The sequence below is a fragment of the Sceloporus occidentalis genome, unplaced genomic scaffold (genome assembly GCF_023333645.1).
Source record: "Sceloporus occidentalis isolate IW3139 unplaced genomic scaffold, rSceOcc1.0.p SCAF_24, whole genome shotgun sequence".
In the NCBI taxonomy this organism is placed as follows: Eukaryota; Metazoa; Chordata; class Lepidosauria; order Squamata; family Phrynosomatidae; genus Sceloporus; species Sceloporus occidentalis.
In genome coordinates, this window is record NW_028317004.1 from 10,029,049 (window position 1) to 10,051,592 (window position 22,544).

Genomic DNA, 22,544 nt, shown 5'->3' on the forward strand with positions numbered 1-22,544 from the left:
GAGAGATGTGTGTTTATAATATGATGATATTGGATACCTTTCAGTAGCAGCTTGTATTTTACATAAATGTTTAGCGCACATAAGTTTATGCACTTACTGGTGCAAAGTTTAAAAATGCAACAATGGAATTACATAATCAAAGGCGATTCCGACGGTTGCTACAACAAGGCCACTTTTGTAATCTATACTAGAATCACTTTTTATACATAACCCTATATTAGCAGGGGTAGATAAATTATTTGTGGGGCCCCGTGAGCACTACACTTACAAGGAGAACATGCATTATATTTACATATGAAAAACAGAATACACATTGTATTACTATTTACACATTCAAATATCAATCTAAATCTAAATATTACATCTAAAGCACCATTCAATTCAGACCCCTGGTTCTGCCTGGAAATGCTGTCTAGTTGTTGCTGTATAGGAATAGAGCTTCAACACACCAATAGCCACCAGCTTTATTGGCTAAGATAACAGCACATCCCAGGACCAGCAGCGCAATGAGGTTCGTGTACTTAAAAGGTTCATTATACCCAGAACTGAAATAATATATTGTAAGAATCAGAGCTATACAAGGGTACGTGTTGATTGTAGATATTTTCAGGTAATCAATTTTCTTTGCAGAATATATGATCAGTATATATAATCAAAAGTCTTGTTTCATTGGATATTCTATTATGCTAAGTAATGTTAATGAGTACAGTATGATAGTGATTATTCCGCTGTAATCCTAATGTGATCCCCATTAAAAATATCCTCTTCAATATTGCATGGAGTCTTCTGTTTTACTGTTCTGTGTTTGTACCTAAACAGTGTGCTGCATATACGGTATATTTCTGTTCATAACATAGCACTAAACATAAGAAATGTCCTTATAGTCAGTTAACTTTTAAAATAAGTGCACTTTAATTCAACCAATAGGAACTAAGAAGCAGTAAATAAAAATTGTATTCTCTTGTAAACCTTGCCAGTGGTGGACCTAAAAGGAGTCCCTGGCAGCCCCATTGAAGAAGCATGCATATTAAAGTACTGAGTGAGCACTTTACTATGCATTTTTTATAAAAGCAAAAAAATAAAGGTACATTTGAGGTAGAATTTGCCGACATGCAGCTGCCCTCCTCCCTGCTCCGATGATTCATGCCCATAATATTTTCAGGAAAGTGTTCAAATTGAATTCAATGGGAGTGCTTTCCAAGCATGTGCACTGAGGTTCAAACTGAGATGACACAAAAATTGCAAATTAACCTCTGGCCTTTTGTGAAGAATTTTGGATCGGACCAGGAGTTGGGAACACAATGGGGACATGTAACACAATGTTACATGATCCCCTGGTTAAAGTGAGGCTGCTTGCACAGTGTGTAAGGGGGTGAGAGAGGGAGGGTGGGAGTGAGTATGTGTTAACATAAATGTGTGGATGCGACAGGGAATGTGTGTGAGCATGAATGTGTAAGTGTGAGTGCATTAGCATGATTGTGTATGTGTAAGTGTGTGTGTGAGGGAGTTTGCATTAAAATGAATGTTTAAGTGTGTGTCTGAGAGCATAATTATGTAAGTGTGTGGGCATAACATATATATATATATATATAGTGTGTTAAGTCAATGGGTGTGTGTTAGTGTATGTTGATGGCTAATGTGTGCATGTGTGCGAGTGTGATGATAGTGTGTGTGTATATGGTGTTGTGTGTGTTACTGTATGTCATTAGCATGGATGTGTAAATTCACATGTAGTGTTAGAGTGTGTATTGGTGTATGGGGTTAGCATTTGTGTGTGCTACTGTAAGGTTTTAATATTGTGAACATATGTTGTTAGCATGTGTGTGTCTATTATGAAATGGTGTTAGAGTGTTTAAGTGTATGACATGAGCATATGTGTGTTCGTATATGGTGTTAGCATCTGTGTGTGGGTGTCAGTCTATGATGTTATCGTGAGTTGATGTGTCAGCGGATGGTGTTGGAGTGTCAAGGGTGAGCCTAGGTTTAGTGGCACCTTGGAGGGGGAGAGGAGGACCAGGAGAAAGAATGTGTGTATGTACAGTAAGTGTACAATGGTAGAGTGGGTGGGTATTAAAATGAGTTTGCATGTAAGTATGCATGCATGTTAGTTATAGGGAGACCTTGAAGAATGTTTGCTCCCAGATGCCACTAACCCTATAATTGCTCCTGTTCTCATAAAGTGTAAAAAATGTGATGGGTGGAGCAAAGGTTAGGACAGTGGAATGGACATGGGGCAGGCTGATGGGAGGGTGCATTGGGGCCCAGTTGTTAAGACTTGTACTGTGCAAAGATTTCTGTTGGCGGCCTGGACTATGGATAAAGCAGCACCACTTAAACTGCATGTAACTAATAATATGCAATATACACTTTGATGCAATACAGCCATAATATTAAATTGCTCATTAATAATAATAATAATAATAATAACAATCTACAAATGCTATTAATGCAAGAGAAAAACATTGTAAAGTATAAAAATTTAGCGTAGATATTCAACAAAAATGTGGTTTTCCTAAGGTTTTACAGAACTACTGGTGAGCTTCCGGGTAGTAAGTGGTAAAGACTTTTGTCCTGGTGGTTTGGTAATGGTCAGACGTGGACCCAATGGTATAGATAATGAGTGTTTGGTAGACTTAATGTTCGAGGTGTTGTTAGCTGGTTCAGGCTTCGTGTTAGTTGTAATATGTTTTTGATCTGTAAAAGAAACATATACATAGGAAGACTGTACATGGTCAGGGACATTAAAATATTGAATTTTGAAAGCCAAAAATGTGGTACACTTGATAGACTGCACTCAAACTGCTTTCCTATTAGATGTCATATGAGCGGAAGGTAGTGCACTTATCCTAGTGCTTGAACTATCAGTTTATCAAGGTAAACTAATTACTGTACTGCCATAAAAATAAATGGTGCAATAAATATAAAGCTGGCTTTTAAATTTTTTGTTTATATGGATGCAAGTATAAAAAAAATGCATAGTGTGTTTTGAGTGATAGGAAATAGTTTGATGCACCTCCACATATGGGCCATAAGGTGGCACCATTAGGTCAGTAAGTAGCGAATGTATGCAGCTTTTTTCCATTTTACACAAACTGTGATACTACATAGTATCAATTTGATTTTTTACATATTATATAATTTTGTTTTGATAAGCAAATATGGTTGTGATGATACCCACACCCAGATTCCTTGTGTGCAGGTAAGATTGCCTGAAAGCAATTAAAACAATAAATAACTATAACATAAGCATCTATCACCAAGTCTTGGTCTTAAAGGACACAAAAGCACTGTAAAATGAAATGCTAGCCCAGATAGAATATCTGTCTTTACCAAAAGGGGGATTGGAAGGAGTGTTTGCAGGAAAGTTGTGGGTTCTACTCCCTGAATTCACTATGCATTTTAAGGGGCAATCCCTAGAAAATCCATCTGCAAGAAAAGTCATGACCCCCCCTGGACAAATGGGGATTTGACTGTTGGCCTATGCAGAAATGCTTTACGTCCTTCTCCTTCATTGGTCATGTTTACAACTTTGTATTAAGCAGGTATATAAATTGGGGTGGCACTTTTTTACTTCCTTTTCAACCAGGATCAGACAGGGAGAAGATCTGGAACTTTTCCACACTCCTACCCGGAATGGGTGCTAAAAAGACAAAGTGGTATCCGCCACAGTGGTGGCCAATGCACTGGTTTGAAGCTCTTGGTGAATGATGGGTGTACCTTCCTGATGTTCTAACTTGGCCGTCGGCTAGCAGTGATTAATTACTCAATTTCTCCAGTGATTAACATGGATTAATATTCTGTTTAGTCACAGCTGTGGTCACCTTGGTCACATGGTCACCTTAAATCAGCCACAGTGGAAATTGGGAGTTGTCCACTGGTTTAGAGCTCTTGGTGTATTCGTTGAGTATAACCGTCATGATGTACTAAATCTCCCATCAGCTAGCAGATGGTTAATGTCCTCAAGTTGGCCTTGCGGAGGATATGTGGTGAATAAAGCTGTGGCCAAGCCCTTGTCCACATATTTGTGTCTGGTGTCTTATTGGGGAAGGGTATTCTATTGATATATGTAGGGATGCTATAGGCCTAAATAGTCATGTGAAAGGTATTTCTTAGTCAGTAAGGTAACTTTTAAGAAATCTGAGTGATTTAAATATGGTTTTTATATGGACATCTCAGATGGACTGGCTATTGGGCAAACAGAAATACCCAATGTGCGAGTGCTCAATGGTCTCTCCCACATATTTTTATTTAAGTATCCAAAAGACAGCTGCGGGTACACAATCTTATTAACAGCTGGCTTAAAAAAACCAAGAGCACTTTTAATTCTGAGTCTGGCCTAGATTTTAGCTATTCTTGAAGCGGATGTTTGTGTGGAGGGTTGGCTCTTCATAATGGAAAATGAAGTAAGTGAAATTAAACTGCAGCTCTCCTTAATTAATATTTCCCACTTATAACCCATTAACATTACCTTTTTCCTTGTTCTCCTGTTGAATCCCATACCTCACATTGGGAGGGAGCAGTTCTTCCAAATCTTTCATTATTTCATTAGTTGTGCTTGTGTTGTTTCTTTTGCTTTTTTCTTCTTCACGTTTCTTTATTTTCGCAACAATAAAATGATCACATTTATAAGCAAGAAACCCATGCTCTTCGTAAAATAACTGGACATCTTTTTTCGTCATTAATAATATAACAGGACTTATATCATCCTTCTCTGCATAATACAGGTGCCTTAATTAGTTGCTATTAGAGAGAGACAGGCATTTTGGGAAATATGAATTGGACTAAGCGACAACTGAAAACAGAATTGCTTTTCTGGACACCTGTATACTTCACTCTTGGTACTACAGTATGCGCCCAGAGCCTCTGGCCTCATATGACAGGTTATTTGGTATGCTCATGTATGTCCATTTTGATTTATTTGGCCAACTCTGCAGGAAGCTACTAAAGAGGTTTTCTGCTGGCCTGTGATGTAGGCTTCAAGTGAGCCATGGTTGGGACAAGTCTTGCTTAGACAGATCCAGTATTGAACAGGCCGGAACCCTTATACCTATTTCAGAACGTAAACATGTGTATAATACATAGATTTTTTTTTAAATGTACATACCCTCTGCATCTTCTTCTTGAATTCAATGTTGGCATTTTTGTATGCTTTTGATATAGCATTAAGGTAATATATAGCAAGCCTACATAATAAAAATAAAAGACCATCTCAAACAATGGAACTGTAATTATGAGCTACAGCTAATTTAAAGGATATGTTTTAGTAAAATGCGCCTAAGGCATATAAGCCTGCCAGGCATCCTTAAAATAAGCAAATGGACACATGGAAATCACATTCTACTATTATAAAGCTTTCTGCTTACAGAATATTCTGGGATGATGTATATCTACCCTGACTATGTGTGTTCTTCAGATAATGTTCAGATATAATGTTTAAATTGATAAAGTAACAAAATATGAAGTACACAAAGCAACCATAAATTCAACAACTAAATTTAAGGTTAAAGATTAATTACTCAATTTCTCCAGTGATTAACATGGATTAATATTCTGTTTAGTCACAGCTAAAAAGCATCTTGGAATACATTAAGGGTTACATATAAAGAGCAATTCTGTGGTAAAGTTGTAAATGTGGTTAGAATGCTACACTGGTTGATTTGATGATTGCATCACATTTAGCACAGTTCAGCAGCTTTTTATCCACTCAAGTTAACCAAGATCAGTTCCTGTTACCTGAAATCTGACCCTTTCGTTATCTCCACTTCTATAAACAACCGATATTTATTGTAGAAGACACTAGTGCAGGCTCAAAAAACATATTTGTTTAGCATCCCATATTTTAAACAACTTACACCATAAGAAGAACAACTGCTATTATAACTCCTGGATTGGCCACATAACCAAATAAGTTACTAATGAAGGATGGGAAATCCTTTTCCATTGTTTCTTGAATGACATCGTACATTCTTTGTTTTCCACTACAAAAAAGGGAAAAAATATAATTGGGAACACTTATATACTAATTTTTACATTAATAAAAAAATCCTAACCTTACTTTCTAAAGAATAATTGGCATAGAAAGCACAAACTGTGGCAATATTGCCACCAAATGATATCCAAATTGGAGAGTATACAGTAAATACATTATGTTATCTGTGGGTTAAACATAGAGGGTAGGGTGTATGCCTGTGGACAACCAAACAGCAATCCCTGCTGCCCTTTTATCTGGTATGGTGTAGGGAAGAGCACTAAATTGTGTGCTGCTCATGCCACAAATATGTCTCCTAGCACCCAAAAACATTGAACTAGCTTCTCAGTGTATCATATAGGTAGAACAGTGAGGGAGAGGAAGAGGTCCCCTTATCTACCTACCATCAAGACATACTTAGACATCAAGAGTATAAGCCCACAAACCCCCCATACAACAAGCTAAATAGGGATGAATGGGTCATATATACAATGGTGCATGTGGAATGATTCCTATTAGGCATACATGCAAACTCCATTTGTCATTATAGGTTTAATTAAAAGGATAGTCATGAAAAAGGACAAATTGAAGATGAATATGAGCATGAATATTTTCCCTAATCTTAGACAATACATGCAATATTATGTATATATAATACACAGCATTTCCTTACCTGAATGGTCCACAATCAAAAGAAGGAGATAGAGACATTATGGTATATGCAACGGGAAGGAGACTCATGAAGAGAACAAGCAGCAAAAGTCCCATATAAAAGTTATTTGATTTTGATGCTTTGAAAACACGTTCATGGGGGACATTGCTGCTCATTACAGCCCAGCACTGTAAGTACATTGATGACAGAAGACGCAGAACATTCACAACAATCAAACCAGGGGCATAAAAAGCCCCCATCCTGTAAGGAGCAAAGTAAGGTATTGTAAAAGTCAAAGAACACATGGGTAATAAAACACACTGTTTATAAAAATATTTGTATCATGAAAACATTTCTAATGATGTAACCCCACCTTCAGTTTTACCCTTCATGGGGACAATAGAAAAATCACTCACTGTCAATCTACCTGTCAACCATTTATGAATGCATCTGGAACCAATCATCATGAGCAGTGGGAGGTACATTATTCTTGGGCATAGCCATGGACAAGTGCCTTCAGCCTTTAATTTGGAACCCAACTATGGGAAAAGAATGCCTTGTTTTTCCATCTAAATACCTATGCCCTCCACTAATATTGGCAAATATGAGCAAAGAAGGCTGTGAAAAGTGTCTTTATTGTTTAACCTTTTGATCTTTTCTTAAAACAATACACATACTCAATACTCAATAAACAATTGCAAACACAGATAAAAAATTTTAAATATATGTGTTGCACATTAATTAGCACCCCTATGAATTCATATAAGAAAAATATATTTTAAGTATATTTCCATTGATATTTTACATTTTTAGTATACCCTGATGACAAGGAACAGGAAATTGTTTAACCATGACTTCTTGTTTTACATTGGTATACATAGTAGGTAACACACAGGCCAAACTCTCTTAACCATTCATCACAATGGATAAGACCAAGAAATATAGCTGTAATGTGTGGAAAGAAGCCTCTACTCTCATCCAAAAACAAACTCAACCATCTTCAGTTTGCCAGACACTACTTCAAATGCCAGGCACGTCATTGGTCGTTAACTCACTGTTTTCCGTGATGTGCTTGTGCGTGCTAGTATTAGTGAAGGGGCACCGTATACACAGAAATGTAACTGTATTGCTCAAAGTCATTATCTTAAGTTGGGCAGACATTTAAGCAGAGTATGGTTTAAAAGCAATAATAAGAGAAATTGTTCATTTGTGCATAAAATTAAATTAACATCATTGTTTGGGTTTTTTTGTGGTCCTTACCAGATCATGCCTTGATTGAAAATAAGGCCAAGAACATTTCCACTGATATCAAATTCAGCGTAGGATGGCTAAGTAAAAAAAAAGAGTGCATTAATAAAATTGTTCAAAACATGAAGGTACTGCAAGACGTTTGAAATGTTTGTGATTAGAAGTGGATGGAAGCTGAAGATCGCTCCCACTGAAACCTTACAGATGCCTTGTAATTCCTGGAGGACAAAATATCCATGCAAAAGAAGCTGGAGAAAAAAATTCTGTCACTCAAATTAAAACACCACATATGTTTGCCTATGAGTGTGTTGTGACATCAGGATGGTCATATTACATAGACGCCAAACCGTTTTGACACAATGATTCTTTGCCATGGGATGTGAATGAAGCTTATAGTCCAGCTCTGTTGACAATGCTTGAAAATTAAGAGGAACTACATCCAGAGATGAGTGTATGCTGTTGAACATTTGTTATATTTACATTTTTTATTTCTTCAGTGCCAATAAGGAACTCAAAAGCAAATCCTTTTGTTATGTTGTCAAAGGAACTTGAAAAAGACAAGGTTAGCTACTCACAAAACCGTATTCCAGGTCCCAACACCAACAGTAGTTCAGAAATCTGACAATAACAGCACGACCAAAATCACCCATAAGGATGGTTATGTAAGTCACTTGTGTGTCAGATATGGTAAGCTTTACAAATTCCTGTAAAGATATAGAGAAATGACTTTAGGAAATTTGTATCATCATACTATAATATTCCCGTGATGTTATACTGAAAAATCATGCAAGTGTGGACTTTATGACTCTGTCTTCAGTGTCAGCTATGTGTGTAAGATGATTAAAATAAAGTATTTCATGCAAAAATAGAACTGTGGACTCGCAAAGAGAATTCTGTTCCACAACTATGATATCATATCATTATGATGTGACATAATTTTCTTCCCTAAGTCTGGTAAAACTGTGAATGGGAAATAAAGAAGTTGCAGATTCTGGGTTCTATTAAAGTACGTGGTGAAAAAGTCAGCAACATTATTTCATAAAAGATGAATCACTTACAAGACCCACAGTTGTTTCCCAACATGGTCCACGGGGCACTTCAGCTGGGTTCATAGGTGATGGAGTACTTCCATTTACTGAGGATGCATTGTAATAGTTGAACAAGACCCACTTAGTTTGATTCTTTATAATCTCTTCTTCAGCTATCTGAAACAAACTATTAGTGAGTAGACTACCAGGTTTAGTGGTAATCTCTTGGATTAAGACATCACACAGGTGTATTATCTGTACCTCTGTTCGAAAAAGGATTTACTTTTAATAGATACCCGTTTACTCATCTGAATACCCATACATGTATTGAGATGAATAGATGGACAGCCATACAGAGATAAATGGCATAATTTGATTTCATTCAAAAGGTTGAAGGGTTATTAGAAGGTAGTCAAGTTGAGTTTGTAGTAGGAAAATCACAGTTAGAATAAATGTGATTCTTACATACTTGCTAGTAACATCTTGACTCCATAGTCAACAGCAACTCATAAACACTCAAATTTGTGAACAACTTTAATGTTGATGAATTCTTGAGTTGACTGTGTTCAGTATTATCAAGTTACCAAGTTAACCCTATAGCTTGACTTCTTGTGTTACAGTGTTCTAGCTTATAATTTTTCAACAGAGTAACCATCAACAAATAATATTGCACTTGCACATTCCATTCTACTTCAAAGATTGCTTCACTACTTGCTTTTATAAAGTATGAAAACGAATTAGTCCCCCAAGGCATGTTATCATGTCAAATACCTCATGTGGCTAGCATTACTTTTTCAAATTTTGTAAATTAATTACCTTTTCATTTACATCATCAATTAATGCCAGCAAAAATGTATACAAATTTCCAAGAAACAGAGCAAATATTCGGCCAAGCTGCCATTTTAATGCCAGTCTAGGATGATAATTTTCCATCACAGCAATTGTTTCAAATAGAGGCGGGCAAAACATTGACAGCAGCGACATTACAATCTCTATCTGCAAAAAAAAACAAAAAAACATGCTGTATATTACTTATGAAGATGTTAGTTAATTTAAATACAAAAATACACATTTTAACTGACCAATAGAGAATGGGTACTTTGTTATTAGCTTGGTTTTGAAGATGAAAATAAAACATAACTACTGAATGAGTAGATGTTTCATTTTTTTATAATGATACATTTAAACGTTCAGACTACTGTTAAAATATATATAGCGGTATAGATTTAATGCTGTGAGCCCATGCTGTAGACATCGGCCTCAGAGCCGGCCTTAGGTGTTCTGGCGCCCTGTGCGGACTACTCCTCTGGCGCCCCCCCATCCCAAAAAAAGAAAGGAATAAAAACTTGTAACAAAACTTGTAACAAAACCCCAATCACTATATACTACGCCAAACATTGATGTGGTGTAGGCCTACCACTTCATTGTCTGGCTTAGTAGTAGGGATGCACCGAAACGAATTCTGGACTGAAACCGAAAGTGCAGCATTTACCTGGCCAAAACCGAATATGACCCCCCCCACATCATAAAAAAATCTAACACTTTTATTTAAAGTAAGTAACACACCAAAATAGGACAAAACAATTAAATAACAATATTATATATATATATATATATATATATATATATTATGTAACAAGGTGCGGGGTGTTGTCGTGGAAGGGGTATACATTCCCCCTCGATTTTGCAGGGTTTTATACGACATATAGGGCAGGCTGGTGCTCCACCCCGCAGTTTACATGCACCTGGACTGGCACGGGTTCCAGGCCGGGAGTTTAAGCTGACTCCAATGCACTGGTCAGCTGCAGGTAATTAGCTGCACTGACTGCAATATAACCTGACCTGCTGGACAGAGGGAGAGAGAGAGTTTTGTTTGGAAGCAGCAGAGCTTGCTATGCCCAAAAGAGACCATCAAAGAGGTTGGTGGGATTATGTTTTGTGTTAGTTTAGACCCTTAGTAGTGAGGGAGTTATATGTTAGTAAGCGCTCAGACGAGCTAGGCTTTTGTTTGTAGCGAATTTGTGTTCTATGTAATCCTGTAAATATCTGCATACGTGGACTACAAATAAATCGATGGTGATTACCTAACTGAGATGTGGCGTTAATACCCTAGAGGACCGTGCTGTTTGGTACCCTGTGTGGGTGCAGGATCACAATATATATATATATATATGATTAACAGCAATCACATTCCTATCATGCCCAGGTATACCCAGATTCCAGGATGTACTCGCAGACTTGGCATGATAGGAGTATGATTGCCCTATCTACCCCTTCTCACTCTCTTCTGCCCTATCTACCCCTTCTCACTCCCTTCTCCCTATCTACCCCCTTTCCCCTGTCTCACTCCCTTCTCCCTATCTACCCCCTCCTAACTATCTACCCTTTCCCTCTTTGAAGTTCTCTGCCTCCCAGCTCTGCCACTGTATGGAATGATGGGAGTTATGATATACTTTTAGAGCATAATTAGATCATGAAAAACACATTGGAAATGGTACAGCATAACACCCATCACTCTCACACACTTACCAATCCACACGTATACCAATCCACACGAATACCAATCCACACGCATACCAATCCACACGCATACCAATCCACACGTATACACTAATCCACACGTATACACTAATCCACACGTATACCAATCCACACGTATACCAATCCACACATATACACTAATCCACACATATATACCAATCCACATTTACCAATCCACACATATACCAATCCACACATACACCAATCCACACATACACTAATCCACACATACACTAATCCACACATACACCAATCCACTCTCACTGAATGCTTTCCTACCTTTCCTCTTTTCTCCTTACAGCTCCTTTTCCTTCTCTTCGCTCCTCTTCTTCAGTTCTTCTGTCTTCTTCCGGGTCAGAGGGCACGGACAGCGGTGGGCGCGGCTTCAGTGTTGTGCGCCGGGATCCTTGAACCGGCTTAAAATCACTCAAGGGAGCCGGAGGTCTGTTAAAGATACCGCTCCCTTGCGAGCCTGCTCCTCCAGCGGCGGACATTACTGTCCGTCTCTGGAGGGGTGCCGGGTGCCCCCCTGATGAGCGGCACTTGGTGCGGACCGCCCCCCCCCCGCTAGGTACGCTGCTGGCTGTACGCTACGGTGGCGTCGCCCCCTGGAGTGTAGCGCCCTGTGCAGTTGCACAGGTCGCACACCCCAAAGGCCGGCCCTGATCGGCCTCATCTGTATGCACAAAAGAAGCCATCTTAATTACTCATCATGACATTTGCATGGTTATTTCTCAATTCTGCAGAGGTAAAACATTCCCAGTATCTGTAAAATGAATTCATTGATTGAATAAGCAAACAGAAAAAGCTGTTCACTAACTGGATGGTATATATCAAATTATTATTGTAATCATACCTCATTGTTCTGATACCAGCTTATTTTATCCATCTTTTTAAATTGCTGTGATCGTTTAACAACAAAGAATATTAGATAGCCACTTCCTCCGAGACAAATTAGAATCAAAACATTGGCCAGGACAATTAGAAAACGTCTTAGGTGAAAATTTTCTTCCTTTGTATTTTCCTGTTCATCCACAATGGATTCCTGTCCATGAATTAGAATAAACACATATACTGGTATATCAACTATTGTTAAGGTAAATATATATGAGGCTAAATGGTCTACACAATCTCTTCATTGTTATTATTTCTTAATGTTTTAAAAAAAATATCTGTGGACTCTTTAAGCTTTTTTCAAATAATACAAACATACCTTGTTTAAGAAAGTGTTAGAAAAAGTGATCTGGGACATTTGCCTAATTAAAAGAACTGGCCCAATTATTTATTATTAGTCCCATGGTATACATTGGATAAAGTACTGACTGGGTGTAGTTTGATAGTGGCTCATGAATGTTGTACATCCCAATCAGCTAGGGATTTACATGTTCACATGCAGCAGCTACACATAATGCATGCCCCCACTTTAATCATTAAGTTCACTATAAAAATAAAGAAATTAAAGATATCACTCCTACTTAAGGAAAAACCTCTCTGGGTTAGTCAAAATCATTTAATTTTCATAATTGTTATGTGCACCCCCTGCCACACTGGGTGGCATTAATGTTTTATTAGTTTTTACATGTTACAGGTGATCATTGTTGACCTATTTGCATTCACCTACCCAGAATTCCTTGTGGTTGTGGCAGCACAATGGGATTTCTGGGGGGAAAAACAAGCCTTCTGGCTCATCTGGTAGATGTGGATGAGTGTTTAATAATGCTTCCACTACCCCCTTAATTTTAGGTGGAAGGGTTTTCCATCACCTTTACCTGCCATAACTTTTGTTATTGGTATTTTTTACATGTTAAGGAGCATGTCTAATTGGACTCTCTATTCACCCTGACATTAAGTCTCCTGTGATAAACATTGAGTATCAAAGTAATTTGAGAAGGATTTATTATGATTTGATTACATCTGATACACATTGTTTTGTATTTACTTTTGTAAATTCCAAGATTTGTATTTACCTTAAAGATGGTTGTAATTGAAGCAAATTTATTGTCTGCAGTTTCAGAGTTGCCAATCAGATAATCCCAACTTGTGAACATTTTCCAGCTGAATATAAAATTGTCATCATCCCCATCTGCTGTGCTTTCATTTATGTTTTTTGCCATTCTTCGAGTCAACAAGGCAATGGGAGAGTAAAATTGGATTTAAAAAAGCACAAAAAGACACATTTACTGAATGATACATCCCAAACAATGTGTTATTATTCAAAGGGGTACTCTAACTGCTTTTTTGTTAATTCAGTTAGTTTGTAATTAGGATATATAGTAATGTGTGCTAAGTAGTTAGTTATTAGTTAAAGAAAAAGAACAGGGATCTCCATGAGGCTTCCAATTGGCAAGGACCAGCTTCACATACTTAATGTGAACTTGCATTTTTTCAAACTTCTACAAGATATCATACTTACATTCTTATCACAACAATTAGACTGTATCCAAAAACACCTGCACCAACTAGAAAATATGCCAGAGGAAGTCTGTATTGGAGAAAGCCGATTGTTCTCTGATTATTGTAGTACCCATAAAACAAAGGTGAGTATTGTAAGACTCCCTGTAGGAAAAGAAGTTTTAATCATATTTAAAACACGGTGATGTTGGCTTCAGTGCATGGTGACCACATCAGCCATGTTTTCCAGGACATATATAATTGTTACATATTGCTGACCAGCCCAGATAAAATGTTCCCCTGCAGTATGTGGGATGTATAGACTCATGGAAGGGAACCCATTAGTCAGTCATACATCCTCCATACTGCAGGGCAGCATTTTATCTGGGCTGGTCAGCAATATGTAAAAATTATATGTGTCCTGGAAAACATGGCTGATGTGGTCACCCTAATTCAGTGTCTTTAATAACACCCTCACAGGCATTTGAAGGACCCGATATCCTTACACATGTCTGCTAAACCACAAGGAATTACAACCCAAAAATTATGATTCCTAACACCACCTATTGGACAGGTATCAAAACTAAGAAGGATTTAGGTTATTTAGCTTTCATTTTCAGCAGTTAGAAAATGTTTTAATAATTCAATCAAATAAAAAGAATCAGGTATTGTAAGACAAGCTAAATGAAAACAAATCATTAGCAAAAAAACTTTATACTTTACCCCAAACTCACTAAGCACGTCATAATTCATTGCTGTTGCCTGTTCACCTCTTGGTACAGTCTTTCTAGGAATACTTCCATACGGTAATCCCATTAAGACCTGTTTAATAGATAGAACCCATTTATTGCCAAAACTATATTGTGTCAACAGTAGTGTCAGCCACAATCACCCCTATCCATGTCCAAACAGTTAATCATAAAATCTCACTACTCACTGTGAAGTTGACTGGTCAGTTGGGTTAAGGGTTAAAGCAACTGACAGACTGGACTGAGATTGCAAGACATTGTAGGCAAACACTTATCCTACTTTCATATTCACTATATGTGAGTTGTTTGAGAGGGAATGTGAGGTACTGGGACTTTTTTTGCAAGTTTCAGGTTAGTGCATGTGTGGGAAAGTACTTGTAGTTTAGTGAATAGACCTAAGTGGAAAACTGAAAAGGATCAGATTCAGATTTGTCCTCCATGTTCAATCAAATGTCTTGAGACTCCACACTCCGTTAAGCAAAGCTCTTAGAATACAGCTACATATTAAAGCCAGTTTATCTGCAGCAAGAGAATAATTGACCGAAAGGGAAGGTCTAGTAACATGGCCTTTAAAATGTAAAACTATTCTGAAAATGACCACAATTGGGCATATTCATTACAACACAGACAAAAAACTTTACCTCTGGAATGACGATCAGTCCTACCACTAGTCCTAAAAGGACAATGTTGACACCATACATCCATCTAAGGAATATGAAGTATGATGCCACTGATGATCCAAAGTGACCTTCAAAAGTAAAATTTTAAAATTATCTTCTTTAGACATTTTTTTAAAGAAAATAATGGGATGCTGAATATTTAATAAATGGTAAAATGTTGGAGCACTATACCAGTTCTACTAAATGATGCAACAATCAAGGGCACAAGAACATATTTGTAGTTTTAGGGGGGTTGTCAATCATATTTTTGTAATTAAATGTTTTGCAGATATAGGAAAGAGGACACATTTACACTGAGCAAAATTGTGCACTGCAAGTATATTTACAAGAATCTTTGATCTCCCTCAATCAGTGAGCAGAACATTAAGAATGTTGTTTCAAGTGTCAAGATGTAAAAAATTACAATATATAGAAAAAGAAATCAACTGTAAATATAGAACTAACTATTTATAACTTACTTTCAATTTCTTTTATTTTCATTTCCCAAGGAACTAATGCAGTTTTAAAATTGTCGAAGTCCCTTTTAAACTTCATAAATTTCTAGAAAAGTAAAAAAAAGTGTTCTGTTAAGATTATGTAATCTAAAGAGAAGTTTGTGTTGTACAAGCCATAAATTATATCTGTGAAACCAGACACAGCTATAATTTCAGAAATAATTAATATTGTCCCGAAAGGTGCACATTGCCAGATCTTAAGTTTAACAGACTTGGTGATCCAAGATTTGTCATTCATTTGGTAATTTGGGTGCTGTTCTTTAGGCATTGCCTATTGATAGCCACCAAGACAGAAATTATGCACCTGTTTTGTAAAAATCCCCCTATTATATTTATAAATAGCATAATGGTATTCATACAATAGCAACATTTTGTTGAATTATGGGTACTACTTAATTGATATGTTTTAGAGGGTAAGTTGAGGCTTCTCTTCTAATTGAAAATTACTGGAAAATTATATCACTACATAACATTCTTACATTTTAAACAGCAATCTTTCCAAAGCTTTCAAGTATTACTGTGAACTACGAATGCTGTGAAATGCCAATGTTATTCATTTATGTTATTGCTATTTTTTATTATTGTTAAATGGAAACAAAAAAGTTATTTGTTAGAGAACCATAAAATGTACAGATGGGTTGAAATATTTTTTTGTAAATTTAATGTAGGTTAAGGTGTTCCCTTTGTTTCTACAGAACCAAACAAGTCATAAAAGTTTTTTGATTATTAGTGTATGCTATACTATGCTGTCATTGATTTACAAAAAAGAAAATATTGTTTTAATGTTGTTATACATACCTTGGTCATCATGACTTTGTAAGCATACAGTTTTCTCCCTTTTCCTCTTCCAAGGCTTCCTTCAAATTTTTCAACAAAGTCTTGCGCTTCCCTGTTAACAGAATTGATCCCACTACTGCTATATTTTACATCTCAATGCATTTTAAAGTACTGTTAAATAATTTTATGTTGGATATAACACTGAAAGAAACTGTATATGTAATACTATAAATATAATTGTTATTGTTTAGATAAAAATGCAATTTACCAAAAGTCATTATATGATATTCCAGCAATGGTAATTTACAACAACACTAGCGTGCTTGGTGGTGTGACATACACGGTCTAATAAGTTGTAGATCATTTATACGAGCTAAGATTTAGATGCACGGCCTAATTGGTATAGGACAATTACTTGATCATGTGAAGCTTTTTTGCCATGCGCCAAGGCTTGCATCTGATACTAGAAATCAGCTTTTTCTTTTCTTCTATTTGTTCCATTAGCCTTTCTCTTTCACCCTCTGAAAGGCTTTCTTCATCAGAACTTGAGGAAGACGAAGACGATGAAGAACTGCTAAAGGAAAATACACAAACTTCAGAACCAAATCCATGTCACATTTGTTGTAATCACAAATGGCCGTGCACTTTGGTAATGTGTGTAATCTTGTTATGACAAGGAACTGTCACCTCAACTTTTAGCTAAAATAAAATCATTTATCAAAATGTATTTATAATTTTTTTTCTGTTTTCAGTCATTCTCGGTTATCTTGAAATTAGGTTTAAATTTAAGAGATTATTTTAATTTAATAAAGTAAAGAGTTGGGTAAAAGTTTGGAGTACCAACAAGCAAAAACAGGACCATTTCTTGTGAGAAAAATGTCTATGTTACCTGCTGTCTTTCTTTTTCTTCTTTTCTTTCTTGTCAGTCTTTTGATTTTTGGCATTTCCTTTGATTTTGCCAGTCCCCTTTGCCTTAACTATTTCTTCTTTTTTCATTTTTATGTTTCCGTTTATTTTCTTATTATTCTGATTTCTGGACTTATTTTCTCTTGGTTTGTCAATTTCATCCTCAGAATCAGTCTCAGAATTATCATCTTCCTCTATTTCTCTTCTTCTGTTGGACTTTTTTCTTAAAATTTGCTTTCGCTTTGGTAAAGAGATTTCACTTTCCTCACTCCCGCTATTTTCTTTATTATCCAGATGATTCTGTAGATATCGAGCCTGTCGTCTGTTTGTTCTGTATACTACACTTGAATCTGTTAACAAAAACAATAGTTTTAATACAGATTTAATATAGTAAGCATAAGAAAATATGCACTTCTGTAAAAATCTGTGTTTTGCAAATATATATACTTGAAGTAAATGTGAATTTTATTGGTTACCAAATGTTACTGTTGTTATTATCATGTGGTTTTACATATATACCCATAAAAGCCATAAAAGTTAATATATATAAATTATTTTGGTTAGTTTGGTCTGAGTTGTCAATTCATTACAGTCACCTTCACTGCGTGTGATGCCCAGCTTTCCGAGCTTATTGAAGGCATGGGCGTAGGAACCGGGGGGGACGGGGGGGACGGGGGGGACAGAACCCCCACAATAACTTATGCGGGGGGATCGATAATGAAGAAATCCCCCCCAGGGCCGTAGGACCCCTCCCAATAGAAACGCCGCAAATGCGGCCCGCGAGACCTCGAGGTGCGGCCCGCGTAAGAAAAGCAGCCAGGCCAACTGATCTTACGCGGTCCGCACCTCGAGCCCTGCTACTTACCTGTGGGAGGGTCTTCTGTACTGCACAGAGGAAGCGGAACCCAGCAGAGTTCACGTGACATCACATCACATCCTGCTTCCTCTGTGCAGTACCAGAGAACGCAGAGGGAGGCCGCGCCCCCTGCTGAAGTCTGTGAGCGGCATCGAGGAGCTGCAGTGCAGGTAAGGGGGTGGGGAGGGTGTTTGAATCAGTATGCGTGATTGAGGGAATGAATCTGTGAATGAATGAGTATATGAATGAATGAGTGTGTGATAGCATGGATGTGTAAGTGCTGGAACCTAGGCATGATGGGACTGTGATTGCTGTTAGCAATCACACTCCTATCATGCCAAGTCAGCCAGTACATGCTGAAACCTAGCTAGCTGCCCCCCTTGTGTATTGATGCTGCCAGCAATATGGGGTCTGCACATCACTTACAGCCACCCTGTACCAGCATGTACTGGCTGACTTGGCATGATAGGAGTGTGATTTCAAACAGCAATCACAGTCCCATCATGCCTAGGTTCCAGCATTTACTGGTTGGATGTGTAAGTGCTGGAACCTAGGCATGATGGGACTGTGATTGCTGTTAGCAATCACACTTCTATCATGCCAAGTCATATTGCTATTTTTTTTTGTCCAATTGTGGTGTGTTACCTACTTTTATTAAAAATGTGAGTTTTTATTGTTATTTTTAAAGGTGGGGGGTCATTTTCGGTTTTGGCTAAGTGAACCGTGAATGTTTTGGTCCAGAATTTTCATTTTGGTGCATCCCTAGAATAAATAGAACGATTTCATTTTTTATTATCCTGAGTCGTGAATTTGTAGTCACAACACTTTCTAGGCCCAGAGATCAGTGAGAGGAAAAGTAAACGTTTTGTATCATTTACTTTATCTTAATCTGCATATTTTATTAAAGGCCATATTTTCTCACAGTGAAAAATGAGTGCGGCCCGTGCACGTATACAATTCTGATGAAGTGGCCCACTGCAGAAAAAACTTGGACACCCCTGGGGTAGACAATGAGAAGGGGGGGTAGGGAGAGGGTAGTTAGTGAGAAGGGGGGTAGGGAGAGGGTAGCTGGTGAGAAGGGGGGGTAGGGAGAGTGTAGCTAGTGTGAAGGGGCGGTAGGGAGAGGGTAGCTAGTGAGAAGGGAGGGTAGAGAGAGGGTAGCTAGTGAGAAGGGGGTAGGTAGAGGGTAGATAGTGTGAGAAGGGAGGGTAGGGAGGGGTAGATAGTGTGAGAAGGGGGAGAGGGGGTAGATAGTGTAAACGATGGGGAGAAAGTGGGGATCTGATAGGGGAAAATGCTGTCCCCCCTAGATTTTTAGGGGTTCCTACGCCCATGATTGAAGGCAGGGCAAATAGGGTTCTCGATCTGGTCTCTGTACCTAGGAAGGTGCTTGAGTGCCGTTAATTACTACTTTCACTCATATCCATAGTCTCACCAGGTTTTAGGAGTTCTGAGGGTACCCTGGATGACATGTACTCTCAAGACTGTTCGGTGGTATTTATCTTTTTATCTTAATGTTAAGTCTAACTCATTCTATCATACTTGATCAAGGCCATGATCTATATATTGTATATTGTTAGGTAAAGTTATTTAACAAAAGGAACTAGGTGGAATGTTTCAGAAGAAGCACAATAAATAGTAGGTTTTTGTACTTGGCCACATAGGGAGGATAATGGCTATATTTTCTACTTACCATCTGTTTCTGTTTCTGTGCTGTCTATGTATCCATCAACATCAATCCCAACTGCAAGGAAAAACAAAGATAACAAATTCACTTTTCTACTAATATGAATGTTTAATCTGTTAATTTCTTATAAAGAAGTAAACAAAAATATGCACAAATATCTCTTGTTGAGAAGTATAGTCAATTCAACATGTGTAATAAAGATCATTGAGATGACAGTTGTTTTTTAGGATGTGTAAATCTAGATGGCCTAGTACAAAGTTATACTCACACGTATTAATATCCACAAGTATTAATTTGCATGAGTCTTTATTTATGAAAGGGACACTAGCTTTAAGGTCCCTTTAAATCTATATGCTATCCCCACACGTCTGAGGACATCAAAACAGCATAAAGTAAGATGAAATAGGTGGGCATGTATAATGCCTTTCTAACCGGTGGCAGTAGACAATGATTCCCTGCTATAATGTAAAATTACTACATATATAATGTTCACAAAGATTACTCCTCCATATTTGAATTCATGTAGAGACACCTATTGATTTGTTTTCCTTTCATGCAATTTCAAACAATTTCTCCTTTTGATTTATAAAACATATGATAATATACGTAAACAGTGGTATCGAAAATGATATCACGTGATAGCTATTAGGATACAAAACTTCCTTAAATTAATATAGGAGGTATCAAATCCTCCATAAATATGAAAGCAAAAAAAAAGAAAGGATACTATTAGAAATAATCATAAAAGGAAATTTTAAAACAAAAAAATAATTATATATTCACAAAACCAAAATCCTAAAAATTAAAATTTAAAAAAAGTCTAATACTCAATTTTAAGAATGACAAAAATATGGCTAATGGTTATTTCTAAATTAAATAATATAAAATGTTTTTTACTTATTTTGCAAAAGAAGGGGTGTTTTGTTGTTTTATGACTGTGGGATAGGTTCTTACATTTTTCGTTTTCTCAGTTTTCTATGTAATCACATTTCAGATTAAATATAAATTGTTAAATAAAATAAAATCATGAAACATACAATTTCTCAAGTTATAATTGATAATAATGAAGATTATTATAATGATATTAATACAATCGTACTAGTACTAAAGTGTTTAAATAGACAAGCGTTTCTCTACACATACCTTCATCCATTATACTCTCCAGTCGACCTTTCATTTTTTTAACCATGATTAAAAATTGAAATAAAAAGCAGTAAGATTAAAATTTTCAAGACACTTTAACACCTTCCCGGTGAAGCGCCCACCTCCAGATAATTACACTGTGTGTTCTGCAGTGTCATGTAATCCAATCTAATGTTCATAAATAATAAACTATTGGTCACACCCAGTTTTTGCACAAAGTGTGTCTTGGTGGTGACTATAGTACTTATTGTCAGGCCAACAAAGGGGAGCTTGTAAAAAAATACTGTATGTTTCGTATCGTCAGTTGTTTTTAAATATTGTTTATGTATTTTTTCTTCCCATTGCTTATATATAGGCCTGTCTAGTCTGCTCCTTTTTCTTGATTAAGACCGTAATCAGTTTTTTGTCTTGTCTTGTTTTGTCTTACCAAATTGAATTCATAATTGCGCTCAAATTAACTAGATATACCCAGACACGATAACTGCTCTGTTGAATCTAACTATCAATTAAATAGAACATGTCTTGCAAGGTGGAGTAGGCTAAAAAGTCTCAAACAGCAGCACATCTTGCCGCAATCTAAAGAAATTTGAGAATAGATGAGAAGCAAAGTCATTGACTATCGGTCTGGAAAGAGTTACAAACCCATTTCTAAGGCTCTGGGATTCTGGCAAACCACAATGAGAGCCCCTATCTGGAGAACATGCTTGTCTCGCATTTGCCCCAAAAATAACTTGATGACCCCTGAGTCTTGTGGACTGATGAGTCAGTGGTTCGAAGTACTCAAGAAAGTCCGCATCTCAATGGCTCAAAAGAAACAAAATGAAGGTTTTGGAAGGCTTTGGTGTAGCCTGGTTAAAGTTCTGACTTAAATCTGATTTAGATGCTATGGCATGACTATAAAAAGGCAGTTCATGGTCAAAAACTCTTCAATGTGGATGAATTCAAACAATTCTACCAAGAAGGGTAGGCTAAAACTCCTCCACAGCAAAGTAAAATACTTATTGCCAGTTATTGCAAATGTTTCATTGCAGTTGTTGCCGCCAAGGGGTGATATGGGTTTTGATTAACTCTTTACCTTCAATAAATTAAATGATCATGTAAAAGTTGAATTTGGAGTTTATGTTGTTTTTGTCTTATATTAAAATTAGTTGGATGATCTGAAACATTTAAATGTGAAAAATAATCTAAAATTCTCTGAATGTTTCCCTACCTTCTCTTCTGCAAATTCTTCATCTTCTCCCTTTTGTCTTCTCTATTCTGTCTTCAGCATTTGATCTTCTTTCTTCGTCCGTATCTAAATGGACCTAATCCAGTGGCAAGCACCACCATAGATAGATGAACAACACATTCTATACAATGCAGTTATGTGGCTGGCTGATTCAAGAAATCTTCTGATCCAAATGAAATACCCAATGAAACTAGTG

The 22,544-nt window shown here is 36.9% G+C and overlaps 1 protein-coding gene across 1 annotated transcript; it reads right to left on the reverse strand.

Moving 5' to 3' along the window:
• Window positions 1-2,512: 2,512 nt before the first annotated feature.
• LOC149300597 (transmembrane channel-like protein 2-A) lies at window positions 2,513-21,166 on the reverse strand. The gene is made up of 20 exons (XM_089485101.1): window positions 21,121-21,166; window positions 19,984-20,034; window positions 17,418-17,784; window positions 16,944-17,099; window positions 16,550-16,640; window positions 15,716-15,797; window positions 15,219-15,325; window positions 14,552-14,650; window positions 13,851-13,993; window positions 13,405-13,552; window positions 12,294-12,482; window positions 9,713-9,892; window positions 8,927-9,073; window positions 8,444-8,572; window positions 7,881-7,948; window positions 6,642-6,881; window positions 5,853-5,978; window positions 5,105-5,183; window positions 4,469-4,592; window positions 2,513-2,694 (listed from the first exon to the last, which is right to left on the reverse strand). The coding sequence occupies exons 1-20, from the start codon at window positions 21,164-21,166 to the stop codon at window positions 2,513-2,515; spliced, it is 2,754 nt and encodes a 917-aa protein (XP_089341227.1).
• Between the last annotated feature and the right edge of the window lie 1,378 nt (window positions 21,167-22,544).

What these genes read in the sequence shown, in the direction of transcription:
- LOC149300597 (XM_089485101.1), bottom strand. Translation starts at nt 21,166, where the DNA reads ATGGTTAAAAAAATGAAAGGTCGACTGGAGAGTATAATGGATGAAG. An exon ending in AAGAAAAAGAAAGACAGCAG is followed by an intron (nt 17,100 to 17,417) that starts GTAACATAGACA and finishes TTCCTTTAGCAG; the next exon opens with TTCTTCATCGTCTTCGTCTT. An exon ending in GGGAAACAACTGTGGGTCTT is followed by an intron (nt 8,573 to 8,926) that starts GTAAGTGATTCA and finishes ATATCTTTACAG; the next exon opens with GAATTTGTAAAGCTTACCAT.